Source organism: Balaenoptera borealis (assembly GCF_965194805.1).
Source record: "Balaenoptera borealis genome assembly, chromosome: 20".
NCBI classification, from domain to species: Eukaryota; Metazoa; Chordata; class Mammalia; order Artiodactyla; family Balaenopteridae; genus Balaenoptera; species Balaenoptera borealis.
This window is the reverse complement of record NC_138879.1, coordinates 35029832-35057725: the sequence shown is the minus strand read 5'-3', so window position 1 is coordinate 35057725 and position 27894 is coordinate 35029832. Positions and strand designations below refer to the sequence as shown.

The 27894-nt window shown below is 50.8% G+C and overlaps 1 protein-coding gene across 14 annotated transcripts in view; it reads right to left on the bottom strand.

The window, feature by feature from the left end:
* Nucleotides 1-27894, bottom strand: part of MSI2 (musashi RNA binding protein 2) — a 391787-nt gene that overhangs the window by 51051 nt on the left and 312842 nt on the right. For all 14 annotated transcript variants that reach the window (XR_014238421.1, XM_082371917.1, XM_082371905.1 and 11 more), the window contains exons 8-9: nucleotides 24092-24174; nucleotides 7726-7840 (exon numbers count right to left, since the gene is read on the bottom strand). Coding sequence is in view for 13 of the 14 variants with exons in the window: in XM_082371917.1 (XP_082228043.1) it covers nucleotides 7726-7840; nucleotides 24092-24174 (198 nt within the window). In the remaining variant the exon portion in view is untranslated. The remainder of the gene's footprint in view (nucleotides 1-7725; nucleotides 7841-24091; nucleotides 24175-27894) is intronic.

Sequence of the window (27894 nt, the reverse complement as noted above, 5' to 3'; positions counted from 1 at the left end):
ACTGTTTATAGCAGCCAGAGTTATTTCTGTTGCTTTGTCACCAAAACGCTAGTAGAAAGCTGCTCTGATGGGCGGGTTTAGGACTGTCTTCACGCCCTCCAACCATAAGGCCGATAAGTGGCGGCTTTCCACATGTATCCTTGTGGCTGCATACAGCAACTTGAACACCCTAAACCCAGGCTCTGGGGTCTCATCATCCACTTCCAAGGTGGGTTCTCACATGTCACGAGCATTTTCTGACCCTGCAGGTGACGGCTGAAGACCAGGATCATTCACTAGATTCCAGCTTGGGTGCAGCATCACGAGTTAGAGTTTGCGGGTCTTCCTGCTGCCTGTTCATAGCATTTTTATGTTGAAGGGGGTCCAGAAATGGGACCCACCCTCCTCCAGTTTCCTCTGCTTGTTGGTGCCACAGCTTTCACCTTGACCGGAAGATCTGTCATCAGACCTAAGACAGAAATTTGCTGGACTAGACATCAGGAGATGGGTTCCAGCCCTGCCTCTGGCCCACGGCCATGCCACTGGGGTTCTTCCCTTCCTTCTGGGAGCTTGAGTCTTGCCACCTGCAGAAAGCTTTGCAGGTCCCCTGAAGTGCTGATGGGCCCCAATTCTCAACAGAGACCAGCTGTGGCTCCTTTCCCTCGCTTCGGCCAGAGCCTTTCCAAATTTGCAGTCACAGCTCACTGGCCAATTGATCTGTTTACACCCCACAAGGGTCTTGCCGCTTGCTCTTTCCGCATGAGTTTATTTCCCAGCACTTGGTGCCTTGCTGACAGAGGGACGCCCAGACCAACCAGGATGACCTGGCAGCTTTGTCCTGACTGCAGAGGAACAGACCCCAGTGAGTTGCTGAGCTCTGGCACCCAACGGGGAAAGAGAGACAGAGGGACAAAGAATAGGGACAGAGACGGGGACTCGGGTGCCTTAAGTGGACACACACATACTGGCTCCTTCCTTGGTATTTATTTCATGGCTGGCCAGCCCAATTCTCCTCCAAATTAATCACCTGCTATCAAATCAGATCTTTCAGCAATAGACTTCTCACCATTATTTCAACAATATTGATTAACGTATTATATGCAAACAGCCAAATCACTGCTGCCCAAGGGCTTTCCTAGTGAAAAATGACTCCTTTGCCTCTAACTTCAGTGCTGGGGGTCTTAAATATTTTAGTGTTAACGTGGCAACAAAAACCTAAGCCCATGTGTCACCTTCGAGACTCCCTCAGGGTGGGTGGGGTGGAGGGTGGTGGAATGCCCAGTCCCTCCCTGATTCGAGTCACCAGTAGGATTCCATTGTATCTGCCTACTTCCTGGCACACTCGCAAGTCTTCAACAGGAATGAGGAAAAGCATGGTCAAGTTCACCCCAGTTTGGGGCCTCACCCCAATCTTCCCGGGCACGTCAAAATTGTCTCCTGTACAACAAAGATGAGAATTTGGCATCTGCCCGAGTGGGGGATCTTATCTCCACCCCCCGTCGCCGAACATCCTCTGGGTCGGGCAGATGAAATCATACATTTATAATACAACATTACTTCAATTTTCCTCCTCATTTACTGCTGTACAGCCCAGCTCCGCTCCAGCGGCTCACAGTTCCAGCCACGTGGGGGAAATTGGCTGGCTGCTTATCAATAGCACATTACAGCAGACCCACTCGGACGCTCCATCAAGCCACATTAGGGTGAGATGACCCAGCCACCACTTCCATTAGCAGCCGGGCCCCTCCCTCACTGGCCACTGCACAATTTATTTGCTCCAGTACTCAGGATGCCTGATCAAGCCCACAGTAATTATCTCTTGTCAAAAAGAAAAAAAACCAAGCCTTCTGCCTGGATGACCACCTTTCTTGCAGACAGGCTTTCCATGGTGGGAAAAAAAAAAAAAAAATCAGAAATCAACAAGAGAATTTGAATTTGCCAGTTGGCTCATTTGGGGCACCCCCCCCTTTGGGGATGCTGGCAGAATTCTCAGAATTGTGGTTCTAGATCTTTGTTCCAACCCTAGAAGATGTTTGCACATGACTCATCCTTTTCCAGGCTCTGTTACTCAGCTACTCAGAGTCACAGAAGACTGCTCCCACCAGGCCCCCACCTTGAAAGAGACGAGAGACAGGGCTGTTTATCCTGGGAGCTGCCAGCGTGTGACACATCTGCTGTGTGGCGTGCAGAGCATTGCCTGGGGCACCACGGTGGCTCCGTGAGGTCTGCACACAGATGCGACACCAAGTGCCAAGGGCCCTTTCCAGCCCATAGTCTACAGGGATGCTGGGCCCCCAGAATCATCTGGAGTTGCAGGGGTTCCTCCAGACCTGTGCTGTCCCGTTAAAGTTTAATTTAATTTAAATGATATAAAAAGAAAACTTCAGTTCTTCAGCCGCATCTTAAATGCTCAATAGCCACATGTAGCTGGCGGCCACCATCTTGGGCGGTGCAGATATAGGACCTTTCTACCATCGCAGAAAGTTCTAGTGCATTGTGCTGCTCTAGATGGAAAATGAAGAGCTGAAGTTTGAGTTTCCTCTGTTTACTAGAAAACAGCTGAACAAATGGAGACCTCCTTGGGGATGACCTCAACAGATATTTTGGGGAAAGACAAATCCCAGTTGAAATTACAGATGAGTCTAGGCATGCGGCTATATGTTCCAGCCAATCTCCTTCTGATCAGTGAATGCCAGCAGATTAGAGCTCCTCATCCCTTCCAGACAAAAAAAAAATTTTTTTTTTTGCTTTCATTTCCGAGGGGCTTAATGTTGGGGAACACTGGGTCAGGATTTCACAGCGCTGCTAAGAATGCCTCTGGCTTTCTTCAGCTGGTCAGCAATGTCTCTCCACTTCTCGTCCCGCAGGGTGAAGCTTTTCTTCAAAGCCTCAGCAATGAGGTATTTCTCTGTCACTGCTACCAAACATGTTAAACAGTGTGTGCCCAGCAAGGTCAAGATAGTTAGAGGCAGTAGGATTATACAGCTGAGAAGGCCAAGAGGAATCAGATATATCAACAATAATCATGTTTGCTTTTATTAAGAAGTCCACTTTCATTAAGAAAAACCAAACAGATTCTAGTGCCCTGGGTGGGTGAGGCAGTGAACAAAGTCTGAGAGCTGCAAAAATACCTTTCCTAAGGGTCTTAGTTGATTTTGGTTTTGTCTAGCTCAAAGGCAGGGAGACTGACCTAACGATGACTCCTCCTCTTCTCTCGTACACTTTCTTAAAGGAATTCCCATTGGGCTGATTATTCCACGATTCTGTCAAAGGCTATGAAAGCTAAAACCAAAACAGCTGTAGGTTTCCTCCCAAGAACGTTTGCTGCCACAGCAAGAGAGATCAAGAAAGAATAACTGCAGCTATATGCTCATCAGCCTCCCTTTGATGAGACCTCCCGAAGTATGGAGAAAATCTTAAAGGGTATTTAAAAATTAGTTCCACAGTTCCCAAGTCATTTATAGACCAGTGTGCCTGCTGTCTCACTAGGATGTCTACTCCCTGATATCAGACTTCTTTCTCTGGTGCCTCCTCAGCATCTAGAACAATGCCTGGCACTTAGGAGGTACTCAATAAATATTTGTTGAATGAATGGAATTAAAAGCTTTAATGGTTTACAGTCTCACTTCTAAAAATCCCTAACAGTGTTATGTATTTTTCTGCTCTTTCGACAATAAAAGTTTAAATCACTGAAACCTCATCTCATTAACAAACTTAAAAAAAAGTGTTTCTGCGTGAGCCAAGTCCATCAGCCAAATTGTTGGTGGTGGCAATGGTGGTGATTCTAGGACTGATATGCAGGCCTAGTGCACCACAGAGATGGTGACCCAGGTGACTGATGAGGTCAGGTCAGGCCGTCTTGCCAAAGGATTAGACTTCATTGGTGACATCACTTTAAGGAAAGAAGCATGAAGCAAGGGCTTCAGTTATAGTACAGCAGATGGCACTCTCCTCGACCAAGAGTCCAGAGGCCCAGGGTGCCAAACTGTGCCAGTGGGTGAAAGAGAGGGCAGCCCTGGGAGTTTCTGGCGAGCGCATCAGAGAAAGCTCAGTGAAGACCCCAGCCTGGCTGGGGAGGCAACAGGCCAATCAGATCATGAGACTGTGAGTTTGTTTCCTGGGTGGTGGTCTGATTCCCCCTTCTGCCTGGACCTCAGGCTGAGCTGGTTCCCAACTGGGGACACATTTGGGGACCTCTCAGGAGGCCCCGTCTCAGCAGGCATCTAGGTGGCCTCAACATAGTAGCTGGGGAATTCAGGAGGGCTGGGAGCTGATGAGGGCTGGAGTCCAGTGCACGGATCTTGTTGGGAGGTAGAAATTCAAAGATAATCCAGCTCCCTTGGCTGGGGGTCCGAGGAGGAGGCTGCAGGTGCCATGGCACAAGTCACACACAGATGCAGGTCTAGCTATGTTCTCGGTCACCAGCAGGAAGGGATCCCAAGTGGCAGGTTGTTGGATACCTACTTGGGTGGTAATTTGCCTGGGGCTCCCCAGTACCTTACTAATAACAGCTCCCAGTTTGAGCATATATTACGGTATTTTGTTGATTAGAAGACACACTTTTTTTTTTTTTTTTCCCCCCCACATCTTAACATCCTGAAAGTGGGATCCATCTCACAATGTGGTTTAGTTAACAGTATATATTTTTTCTTTCCGGATGGTACACAAGGTGCATTCCACCACCCGTGGCAGCTTGAACTTGACAAAATACAGCACTGGTTGGGCAAGATACGGCTTCATTTATCCTCAACAACCCCATGAAGTGAGGGTTCCCATATCCCTAGGGATGGGGTAACTGAAGGACAGAGAAGACTGTCCCTCCGAAGTTACACAGCTGACAAGACAAGAAGTCCAGATCTCCTGATTCTGAAGTCCTGAGCCCTTTCCTGTGGTCCACACAGCCCGCCTGGGTGGAAGCCGGACCCACACCATCAATTCCACCCAAAGAGCTCTCTGCTTGCTTGGGGGTGGAGGAGCGCCTCGGTGACCTGAGGGGGCCTGGCTGGGGCATGAGGGTTTCGCCTGGTGGCAGCCTCAACCAGAGCTATGTGGGCAAAAGGCCAAACCCTTAAGTAGCAAGGGTTTGGGGGATGGGGATGAACTGGGGGATGGGGATGAACTGGGGGATGGGGATGAACTGGGGGATGGGGATGAACTGGGGGAGGCTATGACTCAAGAACTAATAGACTCAACCACAATGACATTTTAAACCAGCTATTACTACCTCTTTACTGCAGCTCAGGGAAGTCATAACCTGCAACATGAGAGAACAAAGTCGGGGAAGATGAGTGAGTACCTGGCATCCATCACATTTCCATCCCTCAGAGAGCAGGAACTAATCAGATGGCGTCTGGAGAAGCACAGGGACCATGTGGGTCTGCCCACCACCAACCGTGGTCCAAGCCACTCGGCCCACCACCTCTCCTCACACACGCGCTGCCTGGACCTGCCCAGCAGCAGCCTTGATGGCCGTCGGGGCTCCACACTAGGACCCTTGCATTCCAAGCTATTTCTTCTGCCTGCATTGCCCTTGGCTTGCTCATCCTTCTCATCCTAGCTGAGATGTCACGTCCACAGGGAGGTGTTCCCTGATTCCTCCAACTAGTTTCCATTCCTCATTATGTGCCCGTAAAGCGCCTCACAACTCTATTATGAGTAATAACGTATCCGTGTGATGACCTGTTAAATGTCACCTCTCTCACTAGACCACAAGCTCCATGAGGGCAGGGACCACATCTGCCTTGTTAGGCACTGTCTCCCAGTGCTGGCCCTGGGCCAGGAACGCAGTAGGTGCTCAAGGACTATTTGCTGTTGAATGCCTCCTGCTGTCAACAAGGCACCTGCCTGGGCTCCCATTATGAAACCATTGGTCTGTGGAGCCCTGAGCCCTTGCTTGGCATCTGGGGAGAATACAGCTGCCGCACCTTTGCTCTTTGGCAACTGACACAAGTGAGCTGGCTTTGCTCCACACCTCTGCTTCCCCAGGAAGAAAACCTCCCCCAGGCAAGCAGAGAAAACCATGGGGTACATGATACCTCACATAAAGGGTATCAAGTGAGAGGCAGAAGGGTGGGGGCACTTCCTGAAGATCTGGATCCTAAAAAGCCCCCCATTTGATGCCCTAGGGACTTTATACTCATCATTTAAAATTCAAGACTCTGAAAGCCAGCAGGCAGTAATGGGCTCAACTCTTTTAAGATTTTATTTTAAAATTTGGAACTATTAATCCATTTGTGGTTTCTTTTGGTATATAACATAAGGTAAAGGCCACATACAAATTATTTTTAGAGCAAGAGCTACACAAGTGTCTTACAGTCAACCAGGAAATAATTCTCATTGATTTTTAAAAATTAATTTCTTTATAATAATTAAACTCATACATAGAAACACATTTAGTTTAGGCTCCTTAACTTTTTCTATCAACAGGTGCCTTACTATATGCCACACTATTTAATTACTGTAGTTTTGGACTATGTTCTGATATTTGGTCAAACTCTCTTTTTTCTCATTTCTCTTTTAAAAAATTTTTCTTATTTATTCTCATGTGTTTCTTCTTCCAGATAAGTGTTAGAATCATTTGGCCAATTTTTAAAGAATTAAAATAGGAATTTTCCTTGAAACTCTGTTAAAGCTAAAAAATTAGCTTTAACATCTTAGCCATTTTGAGAATTCTCATGGCATCCTTTTCCATTTTTTAAAGCTCCTCAAAATAACTTTACCTGCCTTGTTACTTCCTCAGACAAATAGATACAATTCTTTTAAAGATCTAAATTCTAAAGCCAAGAAAAGTTTTATAAATTTAAAACTGAGCCAAGAATGATTTAAACAGCAGCAAATCTGAAAATACATAAAGAGCTTATCAAACAATGTAGAAGAGGGACTCTTAGCCAAACCAAACGAAACCCATTAAAACTAGACAGACCGTGTGCCTGAATGGAATTTTACCATTAACTACCATTTATCCCATTTAATTAGTATTTTCCCGACACACAATAACTTGCACTAAAATACCGTTCTCTCGCTTTGAAATTTCTAATTATTGTTGCGACCCACACCATTATGCTTCTCCACTGCTTTCTCCATCTTTCATGCCATTTAAGCAGCAAGATTTTCAATTATCTATGCAGGACGGACAGAGATACCTTTAAGGACGGGGCATAATAGGCAACTCAATTTCTCTAAAAGCCAGGAGAGATCATTTTTCATCAGAACAAACATACTTTGTCTTTCATCATTTTTTTTTTTTTTGCAAATAAAGAATAAAACAGGTTATTTAAGACATCCATTTAAACACAAATTTCGATACCCCAAGAGAAAAATGTTAATCACTTAAATAGACAGGATTATCACCCACCATTACCACATCCCCTCCTCTCCCAAGTTTTAGAAAATGTAGCCTCGGCTCACATAAGTTAAGCCAGCCAGGAGTCCATAGGTCTTTAAGAACTCCCAGTCAGCAGAGAGGGCTGAGGCAGAGTAACCTTTCCTCATTTTGAAAAAGGGGGTGGAAATGGGAAAAAATAATATCAAATACCTTCTATGAGCCAGGCATGGGACAAGATGCCTATCTATCTAGTTATCGGCCTATCTATCTATCTATCTATCTCTGCTAATTTAATGGTCACAACTGTCCTGTAAGAGGGATTATCACCCTCATATACAGATGGGGAAGCTGAGTCTCAGACAGGTAAAGCAGTTTGACCAACTGGAAGGTGACCCAGTCCCCAGGGTCCGGCCCAGACTCACCCAGCATCCCCATGCCAAGCATGAAAGCATCCATGGTATAAGGCAGTCCCCGGGCCCGGCCTCTTGTCCCAGGTGGGAACATGACTTCCTTCGGCTGAGCCTTCTTACATTCTACCTGTTAAACAGAAAGGCGAACAAATGAGATGCAAATGAATTCCATGTAAATGTCAAATGCAGAACTGATCTGGTTACCAGCTAAGTTATTTTTAGCCTTGCTCCTTACTCACTGTAAAAACAGTCATGCAGAGTAAATGGCCTGCAAAATAAATATTGAAGAAAACACACCACTTGTGCAAATCCTGCAAAAACCTACAAGGATGAGATTGGGTTTGGAGGGGCGGCAAGGACATCAGCTGAAGATGCACAGGCGTGGGCTGGAGCTCAAATTGAAACCTGCGCAGAAGGCGTGAGAAGGCGGGCGATGGCTGTTGGATGTGTCTGTGAATAATAACAACAGCAATAGTAATAATCCGCCATTATTGTTCAGCCCTTTACATGTTTACACATTCCTCTCGGGCTCCATCAGGTCAGTGACTCTTCATAGCAGGCCACTTGATCCTGTCTCATTAAATAGACAGGCCAGTTAGTCTTAGCTCCATTTCACAGATGAGAAAACTGAGCATCAGAAGGCTTCTGTAACAAGCTCTAAGCCATATCCCAGCAGGTGCAGCCCCGGAAGGTGGATTTTTAAAATTTCTAGGTCAGCGATGCCACCATCTCCATAAAACCTGCCCCAGCACATTCCCGAGGGAAGTAATAAGATTAAACACGGATTACCAGTTTCTCACTTTGCAGCTAGGTCTTCAAGTGGTTGCTAATCTTTCCTTTACGTTTCCCCCTCTGCCTCCAAAATTTCTTAATCCTATTCTGCTCACATCCAGAAGTCATTTACTTAACAATCTTAATGATAGGTAATACAAACCCTAAGAAGTAAGTAAAACTGCTGCCTGCTGAAGTTCCTACACTGTTATTAGTAGTGTTCCTTAGGCCCTTGATCAGCGCTTACTTGCTTTTAGTTTACAGATAGACTTAACAAGCCTTGTTAGCCAGTAATCAATCCCATTGCTGATGAAGATGGGATGTTGTAGAGCAAGGCAGGAGTGCTTAAAGCTGCCGGGACTAACAGCATGACAGCCTGATAGTGATGGGGAAAAGACAAGAATCAGGTACCTTATTTTAAAAAGCAGTCTGGGGCCATACAGTATAGGAGCCAAAACTTCACAAAGCTCAACAGCTGCTGAGGGTCACTATCACACAGAAAATTACTATTGCTCACGGCATGTCTGAGAGATGAAGAAAAAGTTAAACTGTGTGCAATGTACTTTGTTTTAAAAAGGACCTACACGAGTTATCCGTTATGGAGATATTCTCATTCCAAATAGTTCAATTAAAAAATATTTTAGGGCTTCCCTGGTGGTGCAGTGGTTGAGAATCTGCCTGCCAATGCAGGGGACACGGGTTCGAGCCCTGGTCTGGGAGGATCCCACATGCCACGGAGCAACTAGGCCCGTGCGCCACAACTACTGAGCCTGCGCGTCTGGAGCCTGTGCTCCACAACGAGAGAGGCCACGACAATGCGAAGCCCGTGCACGGCGATGAAGAGTGGGCCCCGCTCGCGCAACTAGAGAAAGCCCTCTCACAGAAACGAAGACCCAACACAGCCAAAAAAAAAATTAAAAAATAAATAAATTTATTAAAAAAAAATATTTTAGTGCTTAAGGCTAGGGGGAAGCTTTAATTACCTAAAATATTAACTCCTCTTTCTTCAAAGACGCCGGATAATAAGTATTTACTGTTGCTCTTTAAAGAATGATAACCACGCATTCTTTAAAAAAACGGACAAAATGGTTCAACATTCATGACTGATTATGTTTAATACAAACAGTTTTTATAGAGTCAAAGGAAAGAGATGAGCATCTCCACAGAGAAATGGGTAAACGACTCGAACAGGCAATTCAAAAATGGCTAATAAAGAAGCATACATTCCCAAATGTGTGCTTTCTGAAACAGCAAAAGCCATAAATGTATATACTTCCTGCAACCGAGAAATCCTACTTACAGGGATTTACCCTGCAGGGATGAGGCAATTCACCACAAGCATTAATTATAATTTTTTTTTAAAAAAGGAAATATCCTAAATGTCCAAGAACAGGGAGTTAGGCCGAGTTTGGTTCATCCAAGCTGACTGAAAGCTACGCAGCTACAGAGAAGGCTGATAATAACATACGCGGGTAATGGGAAACCCTCAGTCCTGGGCAAACCAGGACAGCTGGTCACCCTAACTGCAAGAGGTGGGGAAAAAAGCAAATTACAGTGCCTTTGGAAAATAAACAAGTGTATATATCATATAGGGGAAAAGTACTAAAAAATTACGCCAAAGTTGTCTTAGAGTGACTTTGTTCTTTACTTCCATTATGCATTCTATTGTTGTTGTTTATTCCTCCAATTTTTTTGCTTCGAGCATTACTGTTGCAAGCGAGGTGGGGTGATTCACAAGAAATAAATTCATCAGAATTGGGTCTTTTCGATTCCTCTCATAAGCCCAGAGCTGACACTGTGCTCCTGGACTCCAGATCCCATCCCTGGGACTCAGAAGCAGGCTGAGAAGCCTCATTTGCAAGAGGCTGCCCGAGCCTGGGGAGACGGGTGTGCTCTGCAGAGGCAGACAGAGGCAGACAGATAATTACCTAACGCCAACACCGGGATCTGGAATAATACGCTAACCAGCTCACTTCCTAATAGCCCTATCGGTGACAATCTACTGCATTGTCTTATGAAAACCTGCTGCCTGTTTCTAGGCAACGTGATCAACGAAAATTTCAGGTTTATACAATTTTCATTTAGGAAACATAAAGGTTAACTGACTGTAATGCGAGTATTTTAAACAAACCCACCTCCTCTCCCTCTCACAGAACAGGGCTGGCAGCTCTGTTGAATTCTGCTCTGTCTGGGCTGGCGATGTTTCGGGCAGCACCGGCTGCATGGGTTCTGTCAACCCCTCGCCGTGTCAACAGTGAGTGCTCCCGGAGGCCAGGGGCCGTGGCACACGCTCTCTCTGGGGGACCCCCGCACGTCCCGGGCACTTGAGTGACAGGCAAAGGCAGCAGTCGCACTAGGGTGCCTGGCCTGGCCTGGCTGGCACGAAAGGCTTCTCGAAAGATTTCTCAGGACCAGGAGGCCTGCCCCCAGCCCTCACTACCTTTGATGATCTCATATGAACAAAGCACACAAAAGGGAAAAGAGACATAGCTTTTCTCCCCCTGGATCCTGAGTCCTTGCAGGGGGCCTGGGGCTTGCTGAGGATGAAACTCTGTCCTTCGCCCATCAGACTGTGAGTTCTCAGGGCAGGGATCAGGGTCTGTCTCTACTTCCTGGTCCCTCAGTGAGGTTCCATACAGAGCACGGATTGACCTACATGCTCCTTCAGGGAGACCCGGTCTACTTGATGCCATGGTGCTGAGGAACGTGACGTGCCCAGCGAGCGCTAGGCAGCGGGGGTGCAGAGACACACGAGGCAGGGCCCCATCCAAGGGCCGTCAGTCTATGAAAAGAACAGGGAACGCGACGTGCCCAGCGAGCGCTAGGCAGCGGGGGTGCAGAGACACACGAGGCAGGGCCCCATCCAAGGGCCGTCAGTCTATGAAAAGAACAGGTCCTGACTGCCTTGTTCTCCTAACATTAAGGCAAATATGCATCTGTCAACCTGTCCTTTGTCACCTCTGGGCCCGTCAGCCTCTGGCACCTCTTGAGTGAGCCTACATTTGAGTCACCCCCATCCCCGCTCTCCTCCCACTGGGCCCTGGGCAAACCAGAGAACTTGGCAGGAGCACCAGAGTTACAGTCAGAGCCGGAACTCGGGGAACCTGTCCATCTCCGCAGCTCCACGCACTCGGTCATCTGGCCACACGCTGTCCCAGTTTTCTATTGTTGTGCAACAAACTCCCCCAAACTTGGTGGCTCTGAGCAATAATTTATCATGCTTCCTGGTGGCTCTGAGTGCGGAGTGGGCCCAGCAGGGCTCTTGCTTGTGGTCGCTCATGTAGCTGCGGTCAGATGATGGCTGGGGCTGGAGCCAGAGGAAGCCTGCCTCGGAGGACAGCCAAGATGCCTTCTTCCCTCCCACGGCGGGCAGCGGACGCTGCTCTGGCTAAGACTGTTCACCGTGGCTTCTCCGTGGCACTCGGTCTTCTCCCAGCATGGTGGCTGAGTCCCAAGAGGGAGTGTCCCAAGCATGAGCGTCCCAAGGGACCGAGGCTGAAGCCACCCAGCTTCTTAACTCAGCCTTGGGAGTCACACTGTTTCTTCCATCACCTTCTACTGGTTACACTGGGCCAGCCTGGATTTGGTGTAGGAGGGGGACACTCTCAAGGACATGAATGATGGGAGGCCTAGGTCATAGGGGCCATCTTTGGAGACTATCTCATGAGATCAATGGAGAGCAGTGAGCAGACAGGACAGCTGGACCCTTGGTGACAGGCTTGCTGGGGGCGGTGGGTGCTGAGGGCTGCCTTCACCATGGGGCACAAGGCAGGGCACTGAGGCTCCCTTCCCAGGGCAGCCCCAGAGACACTTATCTGGCTTCCCAGGTAAATAGAAGCAAAAGAGGAGTGGTTCTCCTGGTGACCAGATCTGCTGCTTCAGCTCTTTCAGCACCGTCCCTTTTACGGTTAGACCCCCTCATTTCTGGTAAAAGCTCCCCACCACCCACACCCGAAGTGCTCACTCTCAGGCAGCCCTGGTGGGGGCAGAGTCTGAGGAAGAAACATCTCCGAGGCTTGGGTCTCAGGTCTCCTCAATCAACAGCTCAGACCCCACCTCTGCAGCTTCTCCCCACGGCTGCCATCAGTACTGTTTCAAATGGCAGCTGGAGAAAGTCATCTGGGTGGAGGGGGGCAGAAGATGGAGTGGGAGTTCCATTTGGATCTGTGCTCGTAAGAAGCCTCAGAGGCCACCTGTGACCAACTGCTCACACCAGGAAGATGAGGTCTCCATTTTCAAGCTTCACGGCTGGCAAAGCCACAAAGGAACCCCACACCGGGGTCCAACTGCCAAGACATGCCAACCCCCCCAAAGCTAGATGGATTTGCTTTAAAATTCCAATCTCCAAATATGCTGCTTTGCTTGGCAAACTGGCCTTGGAGGAGAGGGTGTGGCTTTCCTGTAGCCCACGCAGTGACGGGCTCAGAAGGATGACCTGGCTGAACTCTCTTCAACGACAGGACTTCTAGGCTGGTGGCTGTCCCTCCAGAGGGTGAACGGAGGCTACTGTGAGGGTGACGCGTGGTCTCTAACCCCCTGTGCAGGCTGCTCGTTGGTGTGGGTGCCTCCGCCCATCTGGGTCCAACGCAACTCAGCGAGGAGGTCTGTTTCTAACTTTATATTTAGAAAGAATTTCAAGAGGACAGCACAAAGGACACTGCACACCCCTTATCAGAGTCACCTGTTGTGAACATTTCGTGGCTTCTGCTTTATCATTTGCACACTCTTTGTCTCTGTCTATAACCATGTATTTTCCCCTGAACCGTCTGAGAGGAGGCTGCATACGTTACAGTTTGCGTTTCCTAAACATAAAGACATTCTCTTACATGAGCACAGTACACTTAGCAACCTCAGGACATTTAGTGTCTATAAAATACTTGTATCTAATCTGCCTTCTGTACTCCTATTTTGCCAGTTCACCCAATGATCCCTTTCATAGCAGTATGCCCACCTTCTAGAACAGGAAGCTGAGGCCCACGGACATCATACATGGTGCCTGTGGCTTCAGAACCAGTCTATGTCTGGCTGGGTTTGAACCCAGGTCCGCCTGGTGTCACGGCCCAACCAAGGCAGTGGGCCCCGTGCCACCCCCTCTCTAGGGGGGCGATGCTTGGCATTGGCTTTGCAGAAGGCGCTGGGACTTCAGCGGGGACAGCTTCCCTGAGCTACTCTGAGTGGCCGCTCTTGCCCAGCTGGCCTGCAGCCCTTGCTCAGGCAAGCTCCCTGCCGGGCACCTTTTGGAAGAGGCTGGCAGTCTGAGAAGGATACCACGGTCTGGGAAGTGAAAAGGCTTTTGTTCTTCCTTGGTCTCTACACAAACGGCCCTGGTCAGCACGTGCCCCATGGCCAGGAGGGAAGCCTGGCCCGGACTCAGTCTGGGGAAACCCAAGCCCCGCAGCCGTGGCCTTGGTTTACCACCCAGGACAAGGAAGGTCTGTATGGCCTGAAGAAGCCAGTGTTTGCAGCTTCACTTCTTGCCCCAAACAGGTCATGTTAGAACCATTTACTCCTCTAGGGAGAGAGGGGCCTATTTCAAAGGATAAAATAGATCTCAAAGAGATCAACCTGGACCATGTGGCTGGCAGGAGGGGAGGGGACAGCTGTAGGTCAGGCCTCTTGGGGCGGGCGAGTGCTCGGCGGTGGATGGCTTGTGGCTTCTGCTGTGGGCACCATCCTTCTGGGGAGCTTCCCGAAAGACACAGACACCTGACCACCGGCATCTCCTCTGACTCAAGCTGCACCCCCTCCCCAGCCAGGTTCCGGTGGGCTCCAGGCCAGTACTGCCTCTCTGAAGCCCCAAGCTGACCGTCTCCTGCGGCCCCCAGGCTCCGAGCGGAAGGGCGATGACACTCAGGTATAAAGATTCTGGGGTCCTGCCCCGAGCCAGCAGCTCCCCAGCCTCTCCAGTGAGGCAGGCGGGGTGAGCTGCGCCCCAGAAACCACACACAGCCCCCCACTGTCGTGTCCCCCATCACAGCCTTTCTTCCTCCTGCCCGCTGCTCTCTCTGGCCCTCTCTGCCAGTCACAAGCCTTTCTGGAGACTCCAGGAGGGTGGACCCTTCACGGGGCTCGTGCCCTCAAGGATCCTGCAGAGCAAGACAAAGCCTAGGCAAGCTCCTTGGGGAGGAACTGAGTCTACTGTCCCGCCCCGTGCATGGTGCCCAGAGTCGGCCTCAAGAGCACGGCGGCAGCTGCAAATGAAGATGAGGGCCCTTGTCCCACCATCACTCAGAGTTTCAGGACGGCAGCTGGGTGAGCGCCTGGCCTGAGACACCATCACGCCGGGGGCAGCAACCACACCCTGGAAATCCTGGCAGCCGCCCTGGGAAGACCCAGCCCTTGACTCCAGCGGGAAAGGGCATCCAGCCATCTGGCCATACCTGCGCCTCACCAGTGCCAGCTCTTGTGCCCTCTGCCAATGCGGAGAGGACCCTCAGCCAGGCAAGACCGGAAAGTGAGTGGAAGGGAGGTCCATGTCCCTTCCCTGCCTTCCTCCCTTCCCCAGACATCTCCATCAGACACTGTCCTTGTAGACAGGGAGCAGCGTGTGACCAAGCACCAGAGGACCCACTTGTATGGATAAGTTGTCTTGTTCCAATGCAAAGGGGTCCTCACAGATAGGGGACCCCTCCATGGAGTCTAAGGAAGAGGGGGTTACTGTGCAAACTGAAATGGAAATGCCAGCCTGGGAAGTGAAGGAGGCCAGCAGAAACATCTACCTTCAAAGGACACACACTTGCTACAAGTGGCCCAGACCCATTCGTGACAAGCACTGAGAGTCCCACCGGACATAGAATCTTGACTCCCCTCTCTGGTCAGCAGAATTACTCTGGAGAAGAAGGAACATATTGTTTATTGAGCACCCCCCATATGCAAGGCATGGTCACGACATCCTCGTGTGTGTGTAAGTGTCTGTGTATACATGTATTATATAATGTAGAATATATGTCATGACACATACATGTAATGCACATAAAGCACAGAGCCTGGCACACAGAAGTCCTCCAAGAATGCCCAGTGTTCTCAACACCCTCACTAATCGACTTCCCATTTCCTTTGTGAGTTGGCCTGACTCACCCCATGGTTAGAGTAGAAAAGGAAACTGAGGCTTCGAAGAAGGTTTTGTCCAAGGTCACAAAGCCAGATAATGACACAGCTAGAATTCAATCCTAGGTCCTCCAATTCAAAACCCCTGTCCCTGCCTCTCGGCCTCTGGCCAGCCCTTCCCTACCTCTCTCTATCCACCCCTCAAGGCCCATTTGGAAGTTGTTCCTCCCACAAGGCCATCCCCGATCCTAGTTCCAGAATTAATTTCCCCACCACTTTCGGGACTAATTTCATCCACTGTTTCCTCTGCTCAGTATTTTATTAAAATCAGCGATGGCGAAGTGAAAGCGGTCATAAACCAATACCATTAGCACCTCCTATTCAGCAGGCAGGGCTGGGTGGGGACACAGATGAATTCAGGATGTCGCTCAGAGTCTGGGCAAGGAGTGGAGAGGAGCTGGTCCCTAACCCTGTCCGGAGACACGTGCCCAGTGTCCACCGCAGCCTCCAAGGGGTGCCCAGATCCAAGGGGCCCTTGTCCTGCAGCCTAGCCTAGAGGCTAAGGTCCCTGGTTTCGTCTCTGCTCCACTGCCAGCTCTGAGCTGGGACCAGCTGCCTGACTTCTCTGTGCCTCAATTTTCTCATCTGTATAACAGAGTAACAGCAGTGCCCACACCACAGGGCTGCAGTGAGCTAAGAAATTAAACTAGCTAATCCTATAAGTGCTCGCGCTGGATAAAGTTAGCTGGGTCACACCTGACTGTCCTCCACATGGAGCCTAGGTGCGAGCCTTTCAAGGTGATAAAGCCAGTTCGCATCTGCGCGCTTAAAACGTAAATTCCAAAGCCCGGGGAGCACAGCAGAAGGGAGAAAGTGGCCGCCACCCCCGCAGGCTGAGAGATCTGGTATGCCGCCACTAATTTTCTCCCTGACCTCCCCAACCTGCTGGCTGGATAGGCCCGTCTTCCTGCTTTCATCAGCAAGGTGTGCTGAGGGAGCTTCCCAGGCTGCACTATTTGGGGAAAAAGCTGATGGTGGCAGCAGCAGCTGTTTTTTTTTTTTTTTATTTCTGGGAACCTGCAAGGGCATTTCAAGGTGAAAAGAAACCTCAGCCTCCAGCAGGTGCCCAAATTCTGCCACAAGCTGGGTGTTTATCCCAGTCTGTGGTGGGCTTTGCCAGAGACCCTGCCCAGGCCTAATTTCACTTCTCAATTCAAAATAAAATAAAATAAAAGGGCAGTTGGGCATCGGCTCACACGTCCCCAGGAAGTCGGGCAGGGCAGGTGAGCGCAGTCAAAGGAAGAGCAAGCCCCAGAGAAGGGGAGCAGAGCAGCCTCTTCCAGGCGTCTCCAGGCCCCCTCCCGACCCTGCACCCCCTGGGAGGCAGGGGTAGCACACATGGAAAAGCCCAGAGGCCTTCGGCACTGAGATACTGAGAAGGATGCTCCGCTCTCCCCAAGCCCCCTGCAATGACCTCACCAGAGGACAAATGAAGGGCAAACGAGCCAGAGCTCAGGCAATGGGGAGGCCACCTCCCTGCAGGCCAAATTACTTCTGCCTAAAGAGCAACAGACATTTACCACCCAACCACCGCGGCCCTCCCCGCTGCCTCCCCCCACTTCCCTCAACACAGAGATCCCGCTGCCGGCACAACAGAGCTGGTACAAACAGCTGATACACAAACAGCACGTGTGGATGGGAGCGCACGCGTGCGCGATGGGGGGTGGGCGGGGGAAGGCCCTCCCCCTCTCCCACGTGAACACGAGATTCATTTATTAAGTGCCTCTCTGGCGTTTCCTTTTTTTTTTTTTTTTTTGCCTTCATCCTGCTTGTTTAATGTTACATTTGACATTCTCATTTTATAAATGGCAACAGAAGCAGAATGGATGGCTAAAATTAGCTTACGAGTGACGATACAAATAGGATGGTGAACACAGAAGCCTAGTTAATTCCACCCACATTACCTCCCCCTCTCCATGCCCCCCACTTTTGGGCTGGTGCCCAACTGAGCTCTCAGGCCTCAGGCTGAAGAGGGGCAGCTGGAGGGAGGGGAAGTGTGCTGGGTCACTGGGGCACCCTGCCGGGGTCAGCACCCACCCCAGCCTGGGGCCTCCGCGGACCACCTGACCCAGCACCACAGCCCCGAGTCCAAGAGGCCAACCCAGGACTCTCCTGCTCTCTCGTCCTCCTGCCCTCTCCCACCCAGAAGCCCCCGTTCTGGGGGTTAATCCCCCAACTGTGCCCCAGCTGAAGGTGGCAGGCCTGAGATCCCACCAGGCTTTGTCTGACCTTAGAAGTGGGGCTTTTGTAACCTCTCCAAAGGATGATTAAGCGGAAATGTCCGAGTCAGCTTCTCTGGGACCTAGAAAATCCCATCTGCGGGGGACCCTTCTGCTCTGCTCTGCAGGCTGTGTGCCTTCCCCTCTCCTGCGGGACCCCGCCCCCCCGGCCCCCTGGGCCAAAGCATCAAGAGTACCCACCCTCACCCCCTCCTGCCCTGGAGACTCAGGTCCTAGACCTGCCCAAGTCTGCACACCTGCATTTTACTGACTTGTAATCTGTCTAGGACCGCCTTACCTTATGATTACATCTTTGTTCAATATAATGATTCTAAGAATAATGCTGGTGATGATGATGATAATGATAGTAAGAAGACTTATCACTTCGATAGAGCGTGCTATGGTCTGGTAAAACCCTTCACAAGTCCTAGTTCCAGCAGTCTCTATGGTAGGTGACACGTTACCTGTCTTACAGAGAGGAGGGCCGAAGCACAGAAGCCAAGTAACTTGCCCAAGGTCACAATGAGTAGCAATTAGTGGCTGCATTGTGGGGCATGCAGCAGTGAGGGGTTTGTGGCACCACTGTCGAGAAGGCCTCTTGGATTGACAGCACTCCATTCTGAACATTCCTTCACTCCCCACCTGCTCAGTGCTTGGAGCCCTCTAAGAATGAAGGCGCTGCTACTTTCCGCAGGCTGCTACCCCAAACCCTGGCGTCTATTTGCTGTCCCCGCCCCCCTGTCCCCCCCGTTCCCCCCCCCTCCCCCCGCCAACTAGTAAAATGCTGACTCGATAGTAATGAACCTCGGTGACCACTTGGCTGAGAGCCTTTCCTTGGGCCCACTGAGATGAGCTGTATCAGTTTAGGTCAGGAGTTGAAAACTACGGCCCACAGGCCAAATCCAGTAGCCACTTACTTTTGTAAATAAGGTTTTATTTCAACATAGCCATGCCCATCATTTACACACCATTCGTGGCTGCTTTTTGCCCTATGATGGCAGAGTCGAGCAGTTGTGACAGAGACGTAGAGCCTTTGAGGCTTAATATATTTACTATCTGGCCCTTTACAAAAAAATTTGTTGGTGCCTGGCTTAGGCCAAATGGAGGAAACTTGCAGTTACTAAGGAGGTTTTCAGGAAGGCCTGTTCCTTCAAGGCTACCAGATTATACACCCGACAAGAGAGCAGGCCAAGACCTCCCAGGGCCAGAAACTGAACCAGCACTTCCTATAAGCTGCCAAAGGCAGTGGCCATCATCCGTCCCATCTTTCGGAGGAGGAAACAGGTACAGACAGGTGGAGTACTTGCTGGGTCACAGGATAACCAGTGGTGGGTCTGGGATTTAGGCTTGGGCAAGTCCTGGGTGCTTCTAAATGACCCGGCAGGTCCCAACTTGGGGACAAGGACATGCGACATCACTCAAGGATCCAGCCCATCACCCACTGGATGAGCCTCACACACCTGCAGTCAACGCTCCGAGACCCAAGTCAGAGGGGAGGCCCTGACACTGAGAGCTTCCTTGGGAGGTGATCTGGTCTCTGAACACACAGGGAGTGTGCAGTGGTGCCAAGAGTCCCAGACCGGCCTGGTGATCCCGGGCCAGGCCAGCTCAGCTGGCTGCATGCTCTTCGGGCCTTAGGCCCCTCACTCCCGAGTTCTTTCCTTCTGACACTGGATGGATGATTTATGACCCAACCCCCCACATTATCTCATCAGCAGTGATCCTCGCCAGTGCATTCAGACTTTAATGTGCATACAAATCACTGCGGATTTGTCAAAATACAGATTCTGATTCAGTACATCTGGGGTGGGGCCTGACACTCTGCATTCCTCACAAGCTTGCCAACTGCTTAGTAATTTTCATAAATTGGATCAACTTAAAGGAACAAGGAAAGGACTTCTTAAAGGAATTCTATAGTAATCCTTATTTAAAGCAAATAAAAACCCATCCTTATATTTACCAGTCAAATCAATCCAGATTTTTCAATGATGAGGTTTGTCTAAGGTGGCAGCAGGGTAGAGTGGGAAGGACTCAGGGCTGGAGCCAGAATGACACAGGTTCAAATCCCTGCTCTACCCTTAGAGCCATGGACTGTGGAAGTCCCTTCACGGCTCTGAGCTCTACTGTCCCCCTCTCTACAATGGGACAATGACCACGTGCATGCAAGCTGCTGGCACGGTGCCTGGTGACCGCCGATGTCCTGCTGTGGATCACAAATGCCCCTGCCTGGCCCCTTTCTAAATGCACCCCGAGCTCTCAGCCGGTGAGGCGGGCGTCGCCTCCGACTCCTTGCAGATGGGGGCTGAGCCAGGCCTCTGAGGGGCCTGGCAGGTCTCTGTCAATTCCCACCTGCCTCCCTGCAGCGCCGGGAGGCCCTGGGAGGCTGTGCTGGTGACTAATCAGGCAAGTGTCCCCGCTGCTTCAATCAGGGCCCGCGGCGGGAGGGACGTGTCGTTACTGCACCAGCGCCGGCTCACTGAGTGTCCGGGGAGGAGCCCCCTCGGGACGGTCACCAGGCGGCCCTGCGTGTGCATCCGTGTGTTTACTGTAAGGAGCCATGTTTGCGCCGCGCTCTGACTGTGCCAGGTCGGAGGACGCAGCTGAGTCTCATCGGTCAGGCCCTGAGCTCCGGTGGCAGCCTGCTGCCCCCGTGCCCCTTGCTCACCTGCCTCTGGGGGGTGGGGGAGACACCTGCGGCCGACAGGGACCCCTTAGAAGCTCGGCCCTTCTTCCCAGCTGGGAATCCGGCCCCGAGCGAGCCTGTGTCCTTTGCCCTTCTCTTAGGAGAACTTGGAACCACCCAGGCCACAGCACGGCTGACTGGGAGGGGTGGTCAGTGGCCTTGGAAGGCTGTAGCCCAGTGAGATGACCCTTCAGGTCTCTTTCAGCCTGGAGAACGGGGAACAGCCTACTGGGTACAAATGGTGAGCTCTGGACCTTAGCTTTCTGGGCTTGAAATCTGCTGCTGCCACTCGCTGGCCATATGGCTCTGAGCAAGCTGCCTAACTTCTCTCTCTGCCTCACCTTGCTGATCAGTCAAATGGGGATGATAATTAGTACCTACATCAGATGTGGGTGATAGTCAAATGACATACATAAAGCAAGCACTCAGCAAAGCATGGAGTTAGCTCTCAAAAATACTGGCTGTTCGTGGGATCTCGTGTGGGAGCACCAGGTGGGGCTCTCTGCCCATCCCCCTGCCACCACCGCCACGGAGGCGGCCTCTGCGCTGGCGGTGGGGGTGTGTCAGTTCCTGCGGTCCCGGCTTCCCCGCTCCTCTGCAGCCAGAAGCATTCGTGCCTGCTGCTGGCGGTCCTGGACGTCAGGGAAGGGCCCTCATTTTAACAAATGTCCAGGAGATTCACCAACCAAATTAGATGGGAAATGGCTTTGGGAATGATAATGTGCCTCACTGTCACGTGGTCCCTCACCCAATCCTTTATTCATTACACAATTATTTGTACAGGGCCCACTGAGTGCCAGGCCCACGAGGACTGGGTTAAGGACCAGAAGAGCTGGATTCGAGTCCTATCTTTGTGACTCATCATCAGTGAGACCTCTCCTCTCTGTGAACGTGAGAAAATGGTAGCTCCAAGGACTCTGTGGGGACGGAGAGGGGGGGGGTGGTCCCCGCAGCTCTCCGTTCCTGCCCAATTCACAGAGAGACTGTGAGGCTTCTGGGAGATCTGTCTTTACAGTTTCGAACCACAGTCCAGTTTACACAACACTCCTACGTACGTTCTCACAACCGCCCCTGTTTCTGCTTGGCAGCCTCTGAGTTCTCAGTCTTTCCGATCTCTCATTTGAATTCTGTCCATAGCACAGTTTAAATTCATTTCCTTTTCTTTGGGCCTCAGAAGTAGAAACCAGTATCCCAGAATCCAAAGCAATTCAGGGTTCGGGCTTCTCTACCGATGCGCTTCTAATTCCACCCTTCGGAGGAGGGGAGCTTGCCGGAGAAGTCCTTTCATCGATGGTGATGTGGACCATGGCAAGAGCTAACGTTTATCAAGCCTGACCCTGTGCTTTTGCTTGTGGTATCTCCTCCAGGCCCCAGCCACCCCACGAGGTGGTCATCACAGGCCCTGTGACCAGCAGTGACCCGCTGCTGCTGCCTCCCAGCACCTCTAAGTTCCCCTTTAGGGCGTGTACCTGGTGGGGGTGGGCTGGGCGCCTGCAGTGACGCCTCCATGGGCTTCTGTGCTCCTGACCACTCCACCCCCAACCCATCCCTCTTGCCTGCTTCCATTTCGGCTTCTTCTCTTAAAAACAACTACCAGCCCCAGATTCGAAAGAAAACAGGAACCTCACGCTTTGCACACAGTTACCTGCACCTGCCATAGTCGGCCTCCACCTGAGTGGAAAAGAAGGTGACAAGTGTGAAAGACTGGGGACAATGGCTGCAAACCTCTCTGCCTTCAGGCCAGCCCACCGGCTACCTTTCTGGGGCTGAAACTCTTACCTTCTGATTGTCCCCCACGTCATCTGGGGATTCGCCTCCCCACTTCCAAGCTCAGACAATCGTCTGTACAGTTCACCTGGCAGCCAATACCTCAAGGCCTGTGCTCCTTCACTATCTGGGTGGCCCTGGGGCATATCCCCTGGGCCTCTGTTTCCCCACGGGAACAGTGGGGAGAAGAGAGCCCTTTCCCACTTTGTGTCTCAGGCTCGTTGCCAAGCCAGTCAACAGTGAAGGGCCTCACATATGCATTTGTGGCAGCACAGCGAGGCCTCTTGCCAGTCTACACCGGGCCTTCCCGATGAACCGTTCCGTTAAATCCTGCCAGGATAGGCATGGAGGCTGCCAGCGCCCTGGGCTGCCCCCTCCGCTCCCCGCTGCCCAGGCAGATCTCAGTGGAGTCCGCCAATAGCTGGTCTGGCTAGGAGAGACAAGGTCTCCGGGCACTGGAAGCAGGTTTCCTTTTAAGCCTCCTGTCTCTCTAGACCTGTGTTATTCCTTCACACTTATCTCCCCTATACCATTTTAATGCCTGAGCTGACGCCTCCATACCACAGAACGCAAAGAAATAGTATTTTCATTTCAGATGCAGATGATGGCTAGGAACAATACGAACAATATTATTTTAGTGCCCTGGGAAAAAATTAGCAAGTCAAATATTGAATCAGGCCTGTAGCACCACATGCTAAGCAGACTGCTTTGATCTTATCCATGCTAAAAGCTCTATTATTTAATTTAAAGTCAGTGAACACATATCGGACCAATATACAACATGTATGTGAATGCATGTTTCAGAAGCAAAGGAATGTTTTGACTAAAGGAAGAAAATATCAAAGTTACAGCTGCAAGTGAACACAAATTTGCCCTCCCTCTTCTCTCGGGGCTGGAGGTTCTGCTGGCCAACCAAAATGTTTTGGCTCTCAAGGACCTGCTTATGGCTCCGGAAACACCTGCTGAGCTCCCATTTTTTCTGGAACCAACAAGGAAGGGGTTTCTCACCCACCTACTCAATTTGAAGAAGGGAGTTTGAGACTTCATGCAGGCATGCATGAGCTGCACATGGTATGGCGCCCTCTGGTGGCCATTCCTCTGGGAGGCCTGCTGGCCCCCCAAACTTCAATGATCCAACCCCCTCCTTGTTGAGGGTGCCCCGCCCGGAAAAGGGACTTTAAAGGGCCAAAAGGAGGCCAAAGCGGCTAATCATGAGGGTAAAACTATCTAGCTGATCGGAAGGGAAGAACGTTAATTACCCAGCAGGGCCCAAAGAGAGAGAGAATCTTATGAAGATAAAACTTCATATATAAGATAGACCCCCTCAAAAGCCAATCTAAACAGCAAATGCATACCCTAAGCCAGGGGTCAGCAAATTACAACCTGCAGGTCAAATCTGCCCCCCGCTCCCCCGCTACCACTTTTGTAGAGCCCAAGAGTTAGGAATGATTTTTTACATTTTTAAATGGCAATCAATCAATCAATAAAAATTTGTGACATGTGAAAATTACATGAGATTTCAATTTCAGTGTCCCTAAACAAAGCTTTATTGAAACACAGCCCTGCTTATTCATGTATATATTGTGTGTGGATGTTTTGTAGCTGGACGGTTAGTTGTATGGCCGGCAAAGCTGAAAATATATCCTATTTGGCCCTTTACAGAAAAAGCTTCTCAACTCCTGCCATTCACAGAGCTGAACTGTTAGTCTGGTCCCTACGCCCACCCTGCCCACCTTCTAGCATGACCAGGCTGCAGCCGTCTGCAGGACAAGGGGTGTATATGGGGGAAGGGAGGCATCATCACATTTCAGCGCAACCCCTACCAACTTACCATTTTATTATTGATTTCATGGAAATGAATCTCACAGACTTTCTCCACAACGTCTTCATTCTCAAAAGTGACAAAGCCAAACCCTAAAGGAAAAAGGAGGGGAAAAAGACAGAGAGGAGAGGTGAGTTCAGTTCCCTTTGGCCCGCACGTCTTTCTTTGATGTCCTGTGGTGGTGACAGGTTCCTGGGATGAGGGCAGATGGATCCCTGGGAAGCGCCTCCAGCTTGAGGAAACGATTTCTAATTTGTACAGAGCACCCTTCCAACAGTGAGGAAAAGTTAATGATTTCACCCCCCAGGCGGCGGGCGCCTGTGGCTTACATTTGCCCGGAAGCAAACAAGAAATTTACTTGTCTGTTATTTACAAGGGTCAGAGCCTGCGGCTCATGGCAGGAGGCAGGCGGGTGGGGGACGACCATGGTGGATCACCGTGGGGCCACACTTGCCCTTTCCGCGATTGAATGGCCAGACCTTGGGTCGGCCTCCAGACGGAGGCGGTTATTTGTCCTTTTCTTCCTGAATTACTTCCTCTAATACCTCATCAGGACATCCTGAGGCCTGGAAGAAACTATTAAAAGTTTCAGGCCTCTGTTCTGCGTAGGCATCCTTTTTCTAGTGCTGCTTCAAAAGCACTGTGGATTTGGGGCAGTTTAAGACTGTTTGATGCCTGCTGTCAGCCCGTCAGCTATGCACTGTATTTACTCGGCTGGAGACTGGCTTTGCTAGACAAGCTGCACTGAAGAATTTTGGCAGGCGCCCGCTGCTCAGCATCCTGAGTGCCTCTCGCTACCCTCCTGCCCCTCGCTTTCCTCTCCTCCCGCCCCCGACTGGGTTCCAGCACGCTGCCCCATCTGTGACCCCACTCGGTAAGCACCGCTTTGACACACAGACCCACTCACAGGATGGCACCCTGCCTCGGATGAAACAGGATGAAACGCAGCTGCAGTGAACACATGCAGGCGCACAGACAGCCTGAGGGGGAGGCAGCAGACCTGGGTTCCAGTTCTGACTTTGCATCGAACTTATGTGTCATCCTGGGAAGCCCCTTCCCCCCTGAGCCTCAAGGTTTGAGACTGGACTCTGGGTCCCCCCTCAGGTCACAACCCAAATCTCTGCTATGGACTGAATGTTTGTGTTCCCCCAAATTCATATATTGAAATCCTACGCTAACGTGATGGTGTTAGGAGGTGGGCCTTTGGGGGAACATTTAGGTCATGAGGGTGGAGGCCTCATGAATGGGATTAGTGCCCTTATACAAGACATGAGAGAACCTGCTTTCTCTGCCCTCTGCCATAGGAGGATACAGTAAGACAGCCGTTTGTAAACCAGGAAGAGGGCCTTCACCAAAAACCTGACCATGCTGGCACCCTGATCTTGGACTTCAAGCCTCCAGAGCTGTGAGAAATAAATTTCTGTTGTTTGTAAGCCTCCCAGTCTATGGTACTTTGTAATAGCAGCTCCACTGACCAAGATACTATCTTCCGCAAAGATATGAGCCTGACCGAACACAAGTCTGGGCACACCAACCAGGAACACAAAAATCAGAACGGCTCTTTTTGTATTATGATAATTAGTGCTTCCTGTCAATGAATACAAATACAGATGCTCCCTTTTTAAGCTTTTGTGTCTATTCTGGGCCCCAGAAATCCCAGGTGGGGAGAGAATCTCTCAAGACACTCTTTTCTCCAACCTCCGACTCTACCACCCCAACCTTCTAAGGAACAGCAGGGAATAGGGAGCTGAGGGCACTGCACACCTATATTACAGCTCCTGCAGGATCTAGAAGATTCCTCGGGAAAGGAATGGAAAAGGCCACTCCCTGCTCTCAAACAATTTCTAGTAAAACAGAGGGCTAGGATGACCACAGAATCGGCAATCACGATCCTTATGACGATATGTAATTTATTACCACACACCAAATACCAGGTTGGTATTCCCAGCCTACACAGCCCATGCCCAGCCCACTACAGACATGTAAGGCTGGAGGTCAGATCCGTCGTGAGGGGCACACACAAGCGTTCGCTGCACGGGGTCAAAGTTGGCAAGTTTCTCCCAGTTTGGTCCTGGACAAGCTGGGTCTTTGGACACAATGATATTTTGTTTAAAATGAGGCCCAGCAGGAAACCTTTCACTAGGTTTATACACCCCCTCTAAAGCAGGTCCCTGCAGAGAGAGCTACAATGCCGACCTTCTCTTTGGCCCTTGGTCCCGTGTGTTATGTGCAGAATGGGACGAGACCACACCCAGAGGCAAGTCTCCGAATGATTTCTCTTTGGGCTTTGCTGTGTTGGCTCCCCAAGCCCCCCCTTCAAAGGGGCCTGAAAACCACGGGTTAAACTCTCACCCAGGCTGGAACCCTTGCAGCACACGGAAGGGGACTGGCATTGTTTTGGTTAATCCCCTTTCTGGCCACCCTTCTAGAGCCCAGATCCTAGTAGAAGGGATTAAGATGCAATGCCTTCAAGAGGTCCTCCCTCAAAAGGGAGGGTGAGGTGGCACAGCACAGGATGCAGGAATCTGCTAGCACTGGCTTCAAGGACAATGGCTGGGCTGGGGCCTCATTCACTCTGGGTCCCCAGGAAGCACAGAGCCCCTAACACACAGCAGCTGGTGGCTGAGAACGACAGAACGAGCCATTTCTGCTTCTCTAGGGCCTGAGCATCTCGCTAATCTGCGTCACTGCCTCCCCCTCAAGACTGATTCAGCCCTTCTCTGGGCATAAACTGGCTCCCACCCGTGCCAGGCATCGTGGAGGACCCCGAGACCAACAAGGCAACATCCCTCTTCTCAAGCAATTCGCTCTCTAATAGGCACAGGTCAGAGGTTCCCACTCAAGGGGAGCATCTCTCCTGTGCAGACCTCACCCCTCCCTCTCGACCCTCACGTCTAGCCTATGGGTAATTCCGGGTCTCCTTTGTCTCTGATGTTGCCCCTCTGGCCTGAACTCAGACTGAGGCAACATGCAAACCCCTAAAGGAGCCAGGATGGGCCAGTTCTTAGGTAGGGAGAGAACCCCACTGCTAATTAGGGTGAGTGCAACGGGTTGAACAGTGGCCCCCAAAAGGTATGTCCATGTCCTAACCCTTGGAACCTATGAATGTGACATTATCGGGAAAAAAGGTTTTTGCAAACGTAATTAAGTTCAGAATCTCAAGAAGAGATCACTGTGGATTTAGGGTGGGCCTGCCACCCAATGGCAGGTGTTCTTAAAAGAGAGAGGAGAGGTAGAAGTGAGACATAGAGGGGAGACATCCACGTGAAGACGGAGGCAGAGATTGGAGTGATGCAGCCACAAGCCAAGGAATGCCTGGAGCCGCCAGGAGCTGGAAGAGGAACGGCTGTCCCCTAGAACCTGCAGAGGGACCATGGCCCTGCTGACAGCTTGATTTCAGACTTCTGGCCTCCAGAACCGTGAGAGAATAAATTTCTGTTGCGTTAAGCCACTCAGATGGTGGTAATTTGTTATGGCAGCCACTGCAAACTAAGACAGCAAGGTTGCAGGTTACGGCAGCCTCCACACAGGTGGGCAGGTCCCACAAGATTGCTCCAGCCAGACCAAGCATGCGCTTTGGATGGAAGGCAGGAGAGTGTGGACGAATGAGGCAAACCCATCCATGCCACCGGGAAAGAGCATGAGTCAGTGCCGGTCAAGGGCACCCACCCAGGAGCCGGAGGACAGTGGTTTAATGTCACCCAGTTGCTGAGCACGTACTTGACCTGCAATAGCACCCAGGTAAGTCTAGTTACCTGGAGGCCACGGGTTGAGTTCCCCGCCAAGGAAGCTGCTTTTCTGCTGTAGGCCAC